General features: G+C 42.0%; 2 protein-coding genes across 2 annotated transcripts in view; one reads left to right on the forward strand and one right to left on the reverse strand.

Annotated features, from left to right (window-relative positions):
• The window catches only part of atg4b (autophagy related 4B, cysteine peptidase), an 11,764-nt gene extending 1,312 nt beyond the window's left edge, over positions 1-10,452 (forward strand). Inside the window, exons 2-13 of the mRNA XM_061737553.1 lie at positions 3,444-3,545; positions 3,673-3,744; positions 3,843-3,941; positions 4,039-4,140; positions 4,231-4,303; positions 5,860-5,939; positions 6,252-6,448; positions 7,344-7,422; positions 7,531-7,676; positions 7,795-7,851; positions 7,928-8,021; positions 8,548-10,452. Of these exons, the coding sequence (XP_061593537.1) occupies positions 3,444-3,545; positions 3,673-3,744; positions 3,843-3,941; positions 4,039-4,140; positions 4,231-4,303; positions 5,860-5,939; positions 6,252-6,448; positions 7,344-7,422; positions 7,531-7,676; positions 7,795-7,851; positions 7,928-8,021; positions 8,548-8,621 (1,175 nt within the window). The 3' untranslated portion in view covers positions 8,622-10,452. The remainder of the gene's footprint in view (positions 1-3,443; positions 3,546-3,672; positions 3,745-3,842; positions 3,942-4,038; positions 4,141-4,230; positions 4,304-5,859; positions 5,940-6,251; positions 6,449-7,343; positions 7,423-7,530; positions 7,677-7,794; positions 7,852-7,927; positions 8,022-8,547) is intronic.
• Positions 9,129-14,051, reverse strand: dtymk (deoxythymidylate kinase (thymidylate kinase)). Its single transcript, XM_061737554.1, has 5 exons — positions 13,811-14,051; positions 13,598-13,706; positions 9,860-9,950; positions 9,557-9,754; positions 9,129-9,468 (listed from the first exon to the last, which is right to left on the reverse strand). Exons 1-5 carry the CDS (start codon positions 13,938-13,940, stop codon positions 9,358-9,360), a joined length of 639 nt encoding a protein of 212 aa, XP_061593538.1. The 5' UTR covers positions 13,941-14,051; the 3' UTR covers positions 9,129-9,357.
• Between the last annotated feature and the right edge of the window lie 1,147 nt (positions 14,052-15,198).

The raw sequence follows: 15,198 nt of genomic DNA on the forward strand, positions 1-15,198 counted from the left end.
TCACTCTACACCAGTCTCACTCCACACCAGTCTCACTCCTCACCACCACACCAGTCTCACTCCACACCAGTCTCACTCCACACCAGTCTCAGTCTCACTCCACACCAGTCTCACTCCACACCAGTCTCACCTCCACACCAGTCTCACTCCCACACCAGTCTCACTCCACACCAGTCTCACTCCCACACCAGTCTCACTCCCACACCAGTCTCACTCCCACACCAGTCTCACTCCCACACCAGTCTCACTCCCACACCAGTCTCACTCCCACACCAGTCTCACTCCACACCAGTCTCACTCCCACACCAGTCTCACTCCCACACCAGTCTCACTCCCACACCAGTCTCACTCCACACCAGTCTCACTCCACACCAGTCTCACTCCCACACCAGTCTCAGTCTCACTCCACACCAGTCTCAGTCTCACTCCACACCAGTCTCACTCCACACCAGTCTCACCTCCACACCAGTCTCACTCCCACACCAGTCTCACTCCACACCAGTCTCACTCCCACACCAGTCTCACTCCCACACCAGTCTCACTCCCACACCAGTCTCACTCCCACACCAGTCTCACTCCCACACCAGTCTCACTCCACACCAGTCTCACTCCCACACCAGTCTCACTCCTCACCACCACACCAGTCTCACTCCACACCAGTCTCACTCCTCACCAGTCTCACTCCACACCAGTCTCAGTCTCACTCCACACCAGTCTCACTCCTCACCAGTCTCACCACCACACCAGTCTCACTCCACACCAGTCTCAGTCTCACTCCACACCAGTCTCACTCCTCACCAGTCTCACCACCACACCAGTCTCACTCCTCACCAGTCTCACTCCTCACCAGTCTCACCACCACACCAGTCTCACTCCCACACCAGTCTCACTCCACACCAGTCTCACTCCCACACCAGTCTCACTCCACACCAGTCTCACTCCACACCAGTCTCACTCCACACCAGTCTCACTCCCACACCAGTCTCACTCCACACCAGTCTCACTCCACACCAGTCTCACTCCACACCAGTCTCACTCCTCACCAGTCTCACTCTACACCAGTCTCACTCCACACCAGTCTCAATCCACACCAGTCTCACTCCACACCAGTCTCACTCCACACCAGTCTCACTCCCACACCAGTCTCACTCCACACCAGTCTCACTCTACACCAGTCTCACTCCACACCAGTCTCACTCCTCACCACCACACCAGTCTCACTCCACACCAGTCTCACTCCACACCAGTCTCAGTCTCACTCCACACCAGTCTCACTCCACACCAGTCTCACCTCCACACCAGTCTCACTCCCACACCAGTCTCACTCCACACCAGTCTCACTCCCACACCAGTCTCACTCCCACACCAGTCTCACTCCCACACCAGTCTCACTCCCACACCAGTCTCACTCCCACACCAGTCTCACTCCCACACCAGTCTCACTCCACACCAGTCTCACTCCCACACCAGTCTCACTCCCACACCAGTCTCACTCCCACACCAGTCTCACTCCACACCAGTCTCACTCCACACCAGTCTCACTCCCACACCAGTCTCACTCTACACCAGTCTCACTCCTCACCAGTCTCACTCCACACCAGTCTCAGTCTCACTCCACACCAGTCTCACTCCCACACCAGTCTCACTCCCACACCAGTCTCACTCCCACACCAGTCTCACTCCCACACCAGTCTCACTCCCACACCAGTCTCACTCCCACACCAGTCTCACTCCCACACCAGTCTCACTCCCACACCAGTCTCACTCCCACACCAGTCTCACTCCCACACCAGTCTCACTCCCACACCAGTCTCACTCCCACACCAGTCTCACTCCACACCAGTCTCACTCCCACACCAGTCTCACTCCCACACCAGTCTCACCACCACACCAGTCTCACTCCCACACCAGTCTCACCACCACACCAGTCTCACTCCACACCAGTCTCACTCCACACCAGTCTCACTCCACACCAGTCTCACTCCCACACCAGTCTCACTCCCACACCAGTCTCACCATCACACCAGTCTCACTCCACACCAGTCTCACCACCACACCAGTCTCACTCCACACCAGTCTCACTCCACACCAGTCTCACTCCCACACCAGTCTCACTCCCACACCAGTCTCACCTCCACACCAGTCTCACCACCACACCAGTCTCACTCCCACACCAGTCTCACCACCACACCAGTCTCACTCCACACCAGTCTCACTCCACACCAGTCTCACTCCACACCAGTCTCACTCCCACACCAGTCTCACTCCCACACCAGTCTCACTCCCACACCAGTCTCACTCCCACACCAGTCTCACTCCCACACCAGTCTCACCATCACACCAGTCTCACTCCCACACCAGTCTCACTCCCACACCAGTCTCACCATCACACCAGTCTCACTCCACACCAGTCTCACTCCACACCCTCAATTCATAGCTGTCTGTTCATCTGTCCAGGTGACACACACAGTTCACCCAAAACAAGAACTGACCGTCTTTCTCCAAGTGTTGTCCACCACTTCTGTACTACTTGACTTTTAGCTCGCTGTTATTAACTTGTGTCTACAAACACTGACTGAGAGTCAGATTGCACATTTAACACACCGTGTGAATGTGTTTGAATGTGTATGAATTGGTGGTGGTCAGAGGGGCCGTTTGGCGCGATATGGCAGCCACGCTTCCGTCAGTCTGCCCCAGGGCAGCTGTGGCTACAAAACGTAACTACCACCACCGGAGAGGATGTGTATGAATGAATAATGATCTTTGTAAAGCGCTCTGGGTGTCTTGAAGGGCGCTATATAAATCCAAGTCATTATTATTATTATTATTATTATTATTATTATTATTATTATTATTGGTAAACACTGGATTAAGATTTGTATATGCAATCATAAGTTAAAGGTTGCTGTTATTGCACAGGTGAACTCGGGTTGCTCTACTGCGAAGCCTCGTTTTGCTGTTTGTTATGTTTTCTATCAGACATTTATAAAAGGTGACAGAAAGCATGAAACGAGCTTTGTGGATGCAGGCACAGTTTTTGCACAAATGTTGTTCTGATACGTCATAAAAAGTTTTTGAAATTGACTTCTTACAACTTCCCCTATATTATGAAAGTAAGTCATTGTATTGCCCTCAGCAGATCCATTTGAAGGTTCATTAATTTCACTTTCAAATCTGGGACACACCTGATCCTGCATATGTATTTTTCAACTTCCAGGTAAACTGAGAGAAATATTGATTGAAAGAAACACAGATTGAAGTATTTAGGGCCATAAACAAAGGTCATCCCTGTAAGTGATATGTATTCTGCTCTGGCCTTTAATGGATCCTCCATCTTACCTCTTTAACAGATCACTTATGTTAGCTACCCTAGATGGCCTGAGGCTCGCAGCAACAATCATGGCGATGACCTGCAAATCTTTACCAGTCTTCTTATTTTGCAGCTACCTTGACGTACGACACACTTCGGTTTGGAGAGTTTGAAGATTTTCCTGACACCTCAGACCCTGTGTGGATCTTGGGAAAAGAATACAATGCACTCACAGGTGGAAATTTAGCACCATCTTGTTGCATTAGCTGTCATTCATTAAAATCCGATATATGAGAGAGCCTGTACACTTCATTGATGTGGATACAGTATATATTATATGTCTATTTCTGCTTTCGATGCAGAGAAAGACGAGCTTTTATCAGATGTCGCGTCACGGTTGTGGTTCACATACAGAAGAAACTTCCCACCGATTGGTGAGTTGATGAAGCAAGTGTGTTATAGTTGATTTCCTCAGGTTTTCCCTTTTAGCCACAGAAACAAAATCATGGATGGACTCCCGTATGTGTTACAGGAGGCACTGGACCGACATCGGACACGGGATGGGGATGTATGTTACGGTGCGGCCAGATGATCTTAGGAGAGGCCTTGGTGTGTAGACACCTAGGCAGAGGTAAGGCTTGTGGCTCCTCACTAGTGATTAATCCGTACCAGACGGAGCTCGGCTTCTGGCTTTAGCCAGACTTGATAAGTGTTTTTTTTGTCATCAGAATGGAGATGGGCCAGAACCCAAAAACAAAGAGAAGAGTACACCAGTATTCTCAACGCCTTCATCGACAAAAAAGACAGCTATTATTCCATCCATCAAATTGGTGAGTAGTGAATGTCAAAGGCTTCGAGTTGTATCAAGGATTCGCTTTCACTTGGGCACAACTTTTCTTTTTTCTTTTTAAATCATGCAGCCCAAATGGGAGTCGGAGAGGGAAAGCCTATAGGCCAGTGGTATGGACCGAACACAGTTGCACAGGTTCTAAAGTAAGTACTGGGCTGTAGAGGGATTGTTTGGTTTTATAGAGTTCAAATTTTACAACAACAATAATGTTTTGAAGTTAATTGAGTATAATTTTTGTAAATGATTATAAATGGCTTTTGCTTGGTCCAAGTCCTGAAGATTGTCCATTTATGGTCCAGATGTATGGTCCTTTCAAGCCAAGAAATGCAGGCAAATGTATTCAGCAAGGAGGTCTTAATAGATTCACTCAACCTGAGAGTGTTACAACTTCAGAGCCATCTTTTGTTTTTTGTTGTTGTTTTTTTACCAGTAAGTCAGACTGGATGGTGTCCCATTCTGTCAGTATTATTCCTATATGTGCTTCATAACCAGGAGGATGCAAGAATGCGACTAATGTTACTTCAGTTCAGACTCCAAGTTTATCCAGCACTGAGATTTCAAATGAGAGATTTGTCAGATTTTAGCTCTTAATCTAAAAAGTACGATGAATTCAAGCAAGGATTCTCAATTCCAGTCCTCGTGGGCCGGTTTCCTGCACGTTTTAGATGTTTCTCTGCTTTAACAAACCTGATTATAATTAATAGTTGTCATCGGCATGTCATCCAGGTCTGCACAAGTCTGATAATGACACAGTCAAGTGTGCTGAAGCAGAGAAACATCTAAAACGTGCATGACACCGGCCCACGAGGACTGTAATTGAAGACCAGGGAATTAAAGAGTACTTTTATTTGAATTAGAGGCAAGGCTTTAACATTTTTCACTGCAACTGCAGTTTTACTTTCATGCTTGGAAGACAAGTATCAGCAAAATAACGATAAAACACAAGAAACTGTATTAAGTGCACCACCATGAAGTCCCCATTAGACCGTTATGTTGGAAAACACAAACAACAATTTGACAACTGTGCTATAATAATGAAATTTCAGAATCTGCGGGCTGATGCATTAAGTTTTTTTTTTCAGTTTGATATTTTATTTGCTTAAATTGTATTTGTCCAGAAACTTACAGCAGTTTATTTTGAGATTTCTGGTGACAGAGACCAAGGCCTGTGACCTGCTACAGTATGGAAAAAAAATAGTTATTTATAATCATTGTTGTTGTTCTTTTAAGAACACAGTTGAATTTTCAGTAAACACTAGAATTTCAAAGAATTTATTTCGTATGCCGTCTTTTAGTTATTGGAATTTGGACCCCATGATTAAAATATCGCTCTGCACAGCTACTCTGCCAAAACTCCAAAGTAGCTGTTTTATTAATTTACCACATGTGTTATGACGGGGTAAAGATGACCTGACACTAATAATATTCTATGTCTTGGACTTTGTTTCACGTTCCACACACACGTCGACTGTTCTTGTAACAGGAAAATGGACAAAGTATATTGGTCTTAGTAAGTTTTATTTATTTTTTAGGGTGTTGCTTTGTTTTCTTTGCATATTTTAGTGGCTCGACTTGCTTTTCAGCTCACTGCGTTGACACGTTGGTGAATTGAAACAGATGAGCTGCTGGTCTGCGTGCAGATTTAAAACGTTTTATCAGCTTGTTAAAACTCAAATCTGTTTTCCTGTCACCCTCGCAGGAAGCTGACTGTGTTTGATACATGGAGCAGATTAGTTGTGCACGTGGCGATGGATAACACTGTGATCATCGAAGAGATCAGTGAGTGCAGCTCCAGCTTGTTTGCAAGCTCTTTCTGCTATTTTTTTAATCAACACAAGGCCTTTCAGTGTCACAAACATTTGCACTCTGTTTCAATGTTGAAATAGAGCTTGTTTTATTTTGAGTAAAAACAAGTTGTAAGTTACTTATTAAAAGTGTAGATAAAAACACTTCAAACACTGTATTATGGTCAACTTCAGTATGCAACTGAAGTTGCTGCAACTTTATTGTTTTATTCTCAGCACATCCGTCTCAGTACTCGTTTTAAATATCCTAATGCAAATAGTTTTTTTCCTTCCATCGTCTCTGCAGAGCGGCTTTGTATGCCCTGGCTGGAGCTTGCAGAAGCATGTGGTGGTCAGGAGGGAATGGGGGAGCTCAACGGCTGCATGGAGGGAGCTTGTGCTCTGGCTGAAGAGGAGACGGCTCTCTGGAAACCCCTGGTCCTGCTCATCCCCCTCAGGCTGGGCCTGAGCGACATAAACGAGGCCTACATTGAAACCCTCAAAGTGAGAAATCCTCTCATCCACCTCAGAACCGTTAACGCGTCTCTCAGTGCTGAATATTTAGAATGGGGTTTGTCATTGCACATGTAATTAAAAGAAAACGGTTTTGATAAGGATGGAAATTCATCTTCAGCCATTTCACTTAACTGGAGGAAAAGCCAATCCCTGTTAGATGGGATATTCACGGTTCTTTTATGTAATTAAAACATGCACAAATATGTTTTCAAAGCTTTGAGAAATACTTCATTTGTCAATAGATGCTTTCCGCTGTTCCACAGAAAGCTGCATAAAATGTAGAAGCAGATGTTGGATCTGAATCTCTGACCACATTATATTGTGGGTAAAATCCAGTTGCTAGTTGTTAAAAATATATAAAATGCATAAAAAGACACACATACAGGGTCAGTTTTTCAGTGATTAAAGAGCACAATGTTACACATAAGCAGCCTTACAAGAGATTTTCCTGAATAAAGAGTCTTAACTAAGCATAAGGAGGATTTCATAAGCTGTTACTGAGACTTGGCCAGAGACTGATGATGCCAGTTTGACACTTCAGACCGAGTTTGGCTGAAAACAGAGCGAGCAGGGGAATTTTAGTTCTGGAGCAAGAGAAACTAGAGCTGGGCGAATTTAAACTAAACTATTAGTTTAGTTTTAATTTTGTCCAATATGAAAGTGACAGTTTTTTTGTAAATATGCTCAGCTATTACAAAAATAATTATAATCCAACACAACTACAAATGAAATAGTGTGTTTTCAAGGGAATGGTACATGAACACAAAGGGAAGTAATGAAATAATTCACACGGGCAAGATAATCTTGGTTATATATGCCAGTTTTGATTAATGTTCTATTAATTGGCCAGCCCTAAGAGAACCCCTCATGTCCCTTTCCACAGCAATGCTTTATGCTGCCTCAGTCCCTGGGTGTCATTGGGGGCAAACCCAACAGTGCCCATTACTTCATCGGTTATGTCGGTATGTCTTTCTTGTGCGATACACGCTCAGCTGTTCATTGCAAAGACCTCATACTCATGTTGTTTTTAAGAGAGCCTTCTTCCTCTGAACGCGTGTCTCTGTCCCCAGGAGAAGAGCTCATCTACTTAGACCCACACACCACTCAGCCGGCCGTGGAGCCGTGCGAAGACGGCCAGGTCCCTGACGAGAGCTACCATTGCCAGCACCCGCCCTGTCGCATGCACATCTGTGAGCTGGACCCATCCATCGCAGCAGTGGGTTTACGTAGAAGAACTTTATATCTGAAATTCACTCTCACCGTTCAATTTGAACGAGAAAGTCTGAAAAGTTTATAGCACTTCAGATGTTTTGCTGCTGGTTGTTTTCCGCCAGGGTTTCTTCTGCAGAACAGAGGACGAGTTCGACGACTGGTGTATGCGCATCAGACGGGTACGTCTCAGCGCCGCTTTGCTCTCCTGTCACTTGAACTAAACAGAATTTTTAATGATGCCGTTTCATTTTCTAGATGTCCTGCAAGAAAGGAGGTCTCCCCATGTTTGAATTAGTAGACAGTCAGCCCACCCACATGGTCAGCGTTGATACCCTAAACCTTACCCCTGGTAAATATACATTTATAAATAAATACCGTATTTTCTGGACTATTAGCCGCATCCGCTCTATTTATAAAAAAAAAAAAAATGCAAGCCGCAGATATTTATGTTAGATTAGATATTTACTACATGTACAGAAGGATTTTGAACTGTACATGTTTGTACCTAAATAGATCCTTTCCTAACAGTGTCTTTTAACACGGCAGCAACTTTGCTGATTAAAACGGGACAGAACCAAGAGAAAATAACCGGTATTTATTTATCTGTTTGAAATCTGCTTCTACCTACTTCTATCTGCTAAAGAAGAAGTAGCGTATTCTTCTTTGCATTTATTTTGTCTTAGTTTTAATTTTAATTCCGGTTAGAGCGCCCCGAGCGGTGGAAGAAAAATCCACAGAATAGCCGCACCTTTGTATAAGCCTCAAAACCTATGAAAAAAGTAGTGGCTTATAGTCCCGAAAATACGGTACATATTTTATGTATTCCAAAGAAGGAAAAACATTTTTGAAATTAATTATTTCCATTCCCTTGACAGATTTCTCGGACTCGGACAGGTTGGAGCGATTCTTTGACTCGGAAGATGAGGAGTTTGAGATCCTGTCGCTGTGAGGAAGATGACAAACGATGATTTACTGTCCGGCAGTAAATCCCAGGCGGATGATTGGGTCTCTTCTCTGTATCAGAAGGGAAGCCCTGAGGGGATGAACATTTATTGGAGACCTCTTGAGCCGGTCCAGCTCCAGCGATGTAGTTGGTGTGTGTTACACAGCATCCTTCTCAACCGCCTCTGAATGCGCATTGTATCCAACATCGTAGCAGGAGCTCAGGAGAAATAATGTATGAAACATCTTTACATACATCTGTTTCCACTAAGTCTTAACACTTTAAATGTTTATTCTGAAGTGATACGGTGCCTTTCCCCGACTCTGTAAGTAAAATTGCCATGCCGGTTGTATAAAAACACAAAGGTTCGTGATGCCTTTTGGCTTACACAGTTTGTCACTTAAACCTGAAATCTGTAAGAGCCTGCAATGACACCAAATCCAGACAAACCTATACAAACAAGTATTATTAGTTGTTGATGCAAGCTAAGACGGCCAAGTCTAGAAGAAATACTCAAGTTTGGAAATTTATTGACAAACTTAAAAGAAAAATGACAGACAAATAGATATTTCGGAGGTATTAAAACAGGAAAATCATATTTAACAACTGGTCCTGTCTCAATTTTGAAAAGTGTTATATTACATAAGTTACTCATATTCATAAAAAAAAACATTAGGAAAGAGTTGGAAAAGCAAAGTATGCGGTGTGCAAAATAATAAGCTTCACCATGCCTGGCTCCGCCTCACTTCCACAGCTCCCCAAGCGGCGTGTTTTGAGCAGCACTGATGGCGCTAAGGCTGTGGTTTCTGATGTCATTGTGAACATTCTCGATGTTCTGTGACGCATCAATGACCTAAAATATACAAATTATTAGGCGTTTGTTCTTATTGCCTTAAATGACATAAAAACCTTCAACTTAGCAGTGGAAACCATCCTCATACCTGCCAGTTTACGTTAGGGTCCTTCATCAGCTCCTCGAACTTCTGCTGAACCGCTTTTTGGAAAGCTGTCGTCTCGTATCGCTCAGTTCCAAACTGACCTCTTGAAGCAGCTTCAGCCGGGCTCAACTGCAGAAACATGACGAGGTCGGGTTTGGGCAGGCCCACGTCAGGTTCCATGCACCAATTTAGATTGAACCCCTGGAGAGGAACAAAATAAATGAGGAGCAGAGAACTGTTTCTGCCGAAACGCTTATGACGACACTAACAGATGGATGCAGAGCTTGACTAAACAAAAGCACTTACCGGTTTAGCGCTGGTGAAAGCAGCCCCAGAAAAGGCGTACCTGTCCACCACCAGGGTGATGCCCTCCTCCAGCTTCTTCTTCATTAAAGGCCTAAAGGTCAGAACACGTTGATTATTAAATATACACTGACCTGCAAAGGCCACTCTAAATCTGCCAACAGCAGAAGAGAAAAGAAAGGAGGCATTTGCTTAAATAACTGTATTTTTGTTTGGAAATATTATACAAGTCCTATGAAAATACCAAAATCAACAATGTTGAGTTTATTTTCCTAACTCATGACCCAAACATTAAAAACCTGGGAGTTTTGTGGAAGACTTAAAGCTGTCTACTAAAAATGTTTATTTCTCAGCCTCTGAAAAAACTAGAAACATGAAATAAAGATAATTTCAGAGATTAAATCTTCTGTTTTCATTTTAATTACTGACTTTGCCCTGTAACAGTCACAAGAGTTTGATTCTTGAAAATGTTAATGCGACACCTGCATGGCTTGGAAAGTAAATGTGTACATGCATTATTGTTATATTGGGTTTACATGCGCCATCGTGATGGCTGATATTACTTGTTTTCTTTGATTCTGATATTCAGGCTTTGGCAACAGTACTGATCCAATACCAGTGTTATATTTTCCCTTTTTGATTAATTTAAAACACTTATTGCTCTAATACACTTAAAAAAAAAGAATCAATTGGGATTTATCTTAAAACAAAAATGAAAAAAAGTATTTATATTTTGATTTTTTTAACACATATGGGTGTGTAAACATCTGTTGTAAAGACAGGTTCAGTTTTATTTCCAACCCGTGGGGTGGGGGGTCTCATTTCTGAAGACCAGCTTCCAGAGTTGGCTGCTCCCATTAATCCCTGCCCCCCTTTCATTTAATAAACTTGTGCTTTATCATGTGATGTCTGCTAAAACTCTTAAGGTTGCTTGCATTATTTTTAGCAACATTTGCAACCATAGCCTTGCATCATTTTACCGGTGGGATTTTCCCACCTCACATAATACCACCATAATTCTAATATTAGACAGGTAGCTATGCAAGAAAAACAAGCTCCACTGCTTCTCCACCTGCTGACTCAACACAGGAAGTTAAAGACAGCCCTGCGTAACTTCTTGTGCTGGCTTTGTTCAATTTGAATGAAACGTCTGAAAATTGGTTTTAAGAAATTAAAAGATATTGGATGGTGCACAACACACGGTTCATGTGTCTTGACATACGGAGGTTTATGAGATAAATATACAGGATAATAGACTTTGATTCTTGCTTTTGACTTGTTTTACAATATATGTGCACGACCACTATGGTATTTGCTCACTTGGCTATTTGGTTTTTACACAAGAATATAACTAAGATTTTAGCAAATAAGATAGGCAGCAACAGAATGTCAGGAAGGTCTCTGCATTTTCTGTAAGCAGCAAGTTATCAAAGAAACATACACAATAGAGGCAACGAGGCTGTTTTAATGACTACTTTAGCCCCTCAGTGTTGATGTATCATATTTGAAACGCATCTGCACCACTGCTAGAATCAAGTCTGTGAAATAAAAAGGGGGAGAAAATGCCCTTAATTTGAAATCTGTTAAAGACTAAACTGGAGGTGTGTTTGATTTCAACTTGAAATAATCCAGTATTAAAAGGGTTAAGAGATGCCTGATCAGGTAACTTTAGGTGGACGAGGCATCAGGGAGGTTAATCCAACAAAAATACATTTTTATAACCCTTGTAGTGTCTGAAAATGCACTTGCGTAAAATCTCCAATCGCCCTAAACAGTTCTGAAACATGTCTATTTTCATATAGAATGACATATATTTTTTGAGTTTTTCATATAGAAAAACTCAAAAATAATTTTGACTGATTAGTTTGTATTCTAAATGGAGGTATTGAAATATGTCGGTAAATTACTTTTTTTAACTGTCCAACATGTTACATACGGTAGTTAAAAAAAAAAAACTGTACAGTCTATATCATGGTGTCACTGAAACTAAGAAAGATTTCACTTGTTGAAGTATGATTACTTACATAAACGGAGGCTTTAGTTAAACATGCATTTATGTTCTCAAAGACCGAGACTTTCTGTGAAGCTTAAATGCTAACTGTGGCCTGTGATGGAGATGCTATAGTGGGTAGATTTTCAAAGTTTGATTGTCACGCCCATAATTTCTTGCATCCCTTTAGTCCACGCTGCTGTTAACGACAAGTAACATCCTCAAAATCCCTAAGAATATATATATATATATATATATATATATATATATATATATATACATACAAGCCAGCAGAGATCATTTTAGATATTTTGCGGCGCAGTATCAGATCAGTGTTAGCGTAAATCTGTTAATAAGCTGATAAATTGGGGGGAGTAAGTATGCTGACATTCATCCTGCAGTGGCAGTGAGTTGATTAGCATCTACCTGAATGCATTAAGTAATGGGAGCATTATTTGATAGGATGTTACTGGACTATCAAATTATGCTACCCCTGAAATTTTGGGCTCGGGCACCGCCAGTACTCAAGTTGAGGGGGGATGGCATCCCCCCCTGAAATAAAAACGGTCCAAATCATCCCCCCTGTAAAACTGCCATCACTCCTTTCCATCCCTTATGTCATTTCATCAATGAATGTGGTTTTACTGCTATTTCAACATTTAGAGTCATCACCAGAAAAATAACACCAGAAAAATAACTTATTTGACAATTTTCACCGGTTTCAAGTACATTTTCACTTGAAATAAATAGAAAAATCTGCCAGTGGGACAAGATTTATCTTCTCATTACAAGCTAAAAAATCTTGTTCCACTGACAGATTTTTCTATTTATTTCAAGTGAAAATCTACTTGAAACAGGTGAAAATTGTTGTTTTTTCCAGTGATGAGTCTTGTATTAAGTGTAATGAGATTTTTTTTTACTAAAATGAGACATTTTAACTATAAATAAGACAAATATTCTTGTTAAGATTGTGAGTTTTTGCAGTGATCCATTTTACTTATCCTGTGAAGGACAGAGTCATATTGATAAGTTCAGAAAAGTGTTTTTTATTGTTGTGTTTTGATGCATTTGATGTAAGCCCAGTGGATATTTAAAGCTTACAGAAGGCTGCATTTAACTGCTGCTATGTCATTCCTGCAGTATTTCTGCAGCTGTTTTGGTCACTGCTATTATTTGTAATACGGTATATTATATTATCTGTCCCCATATGATAAAATCCACCATCCCCCCTGATTTTTTTTTTTTTACAACTCGAGTACTGGGCACCGCGTTGCATTCTGGGACGCGGCGGCCATGTTGGCAGCTGCGTGAGTGTAAACAAACAGCAGTGTGGTAGCACCAAGTGAACAGACGGGACGAGAAAAAAGATGTTAAAATGCCGGAAAGGAACTGGAATTTACCGGAATACCTTAAACTAGGAAGCTAGGGAGCGGTATATGGAGAAAATAATGATTATTAACGGTTTGCTGTGAGGTCTTATGAGGGAGATTTGATTGAGGAAGAGTTCAAACTATTTTAAGGTGGAAGCACTTACAAGTGTCCCTGGTGACATCTCATCTTTAATGAAGGAAGACCATAATAAATCCTGTAATGTTCAATATGATCCTTTTAACTCGCACTGGAGCTCCTTCATGTTGGGCTATCCTGAGTGTGGATGTTTCTCTCATCAATTATAACATAACAAACCTGCTTTGCCAAAAGCAGACCCCGGCCACCTCCCTTTAGTATAAGTAAATAAAGCAGAGCCTTACACCTGCTCCCAGCGGTTGGCAGAGAACAACAGATGCACCGTGTGGTCCTCCAGCTCACTCTTCTTCTCCAGGTAAGAGCTGATCACCTGCCCGATGGTGGTGCTCCTGTCTGCACAAACACAGCGCTTTCTGTTAGACAGGTCAACGCAGGACAGTACAGGAGAGGTCCAACTACCACCATGTTCCCCCAGCAGGGCAGAGACAGAGACTCACTGGGAAACCTCATCATCTCGGCGGGCCGCCCGCTGCCCTGCAGCGCCTGCACCAGTTTACTGCACTGCGTGGTTTTCCCGGCCTTGTCCACTCCCTCCAGGACGATGAGAGCCCCTCGCTTACAGGCCATGCTGTTTCAGGGGGTTTGTGCTGCTGTTAAGAAGAAAAACGCGCAAGGATCATCACTGTTTACCCGCCAAAAACCGGGGCGTGACGTCACCCCGGAAGAGGAGTGACGTGCTGCTACGAGGCGCGGTAAGGGACAAAACTCTGAAAGAGCGAAGTAGGTCTGTCCATCCCATGCTGTCCATAGACACATAGACAGACACACACACACATATACCGTATATATATATATATATATATATATATATATATATATATATATATATATATATATATATATATATATATATATATATATATATATATATATATACAGTACTCGAGTTGTAAAAAAAAATCAGGGGGGATGGTGGGTTTTATCATATGGGGACAGATAATTTGTGCTGATTACAAATAATATAATATATTACAAATAATAGCAGTGACCAAAACACCTGCAGAAATACTGCAGGAATGACATAGCAGCAGTTAAATGCAGCCTTCTGTAAGCTTTAAATATCCACTGGGCTTACATCAAATACATCAAAACACAACAATAAAAAACACTTTTCTGAACTTATCAATATGACTGTCCTTCACAGGATAAGTAAAATGGATCAATGCAAAAACTCAAAATCTTAACAAGAATATTTGTCTTATTTCTAGTTAAAATGTCTCATTTTAGTAAAAAACATCTCATTACACTTAAAACAAGACTCATCACTGGAAAAAACAACAAGACAACTAGGGGTACTTTGCAAGATTAAGTCCCTCTACTAAATTGCAAAGTTTCACAGCATTCTACTTCTCCATACACTTTAAAGATGAAAAATAGAGACGTAGCTCCTTGTGAAAAACATAAAATTTTGGTTTTAGTTTCATGAATCTATTTTTATGTATAAAAAAACTTCCCAAGAATGATGATCATGTTAATTGCCAAATCACGTGTTGGGTATTTTACAAGTATACCAAACGAAACACTTTCTTTTGATAGATTAGAGAAATTGACAAATTTAGGAAATGACCAGTCATACAAATCTTCCCAGAAAGCATTAGACAATTTACAATTATAAAATAAATGTTCAGCTGTTTCAATATGTTCATAGAGCGGAGTAGGTCTGTCCTTATATATATATATATATATATATATATATATGGTTTTAAGTAGGACATCCAAAGTAGGGCTGCTGTTAGTTTTTATCATTTAACTGAAATCTGCCCTGATCCTCTGCACTTGTGTCTCGTCAAGCCTTCTGCGTATATCTTGTCTTGTCTTTCCCAGC

The sequence above is a fragment of the Cololabis saira genome, chromosome 13 (genome assembly GCF_033807715.1).
Source record: "Cololabis saira isolate AMF1-May2022 chromosome 13, fColSai1.1, whole genome shotgun sequence".
Classification (NCBI taxonomy): domain Eukaryota; kingdom Metazoa; phylum Chordata; class Actinopteri; order Beloniformes; family Belonidae; genus Cololabis; species Cololabis saira.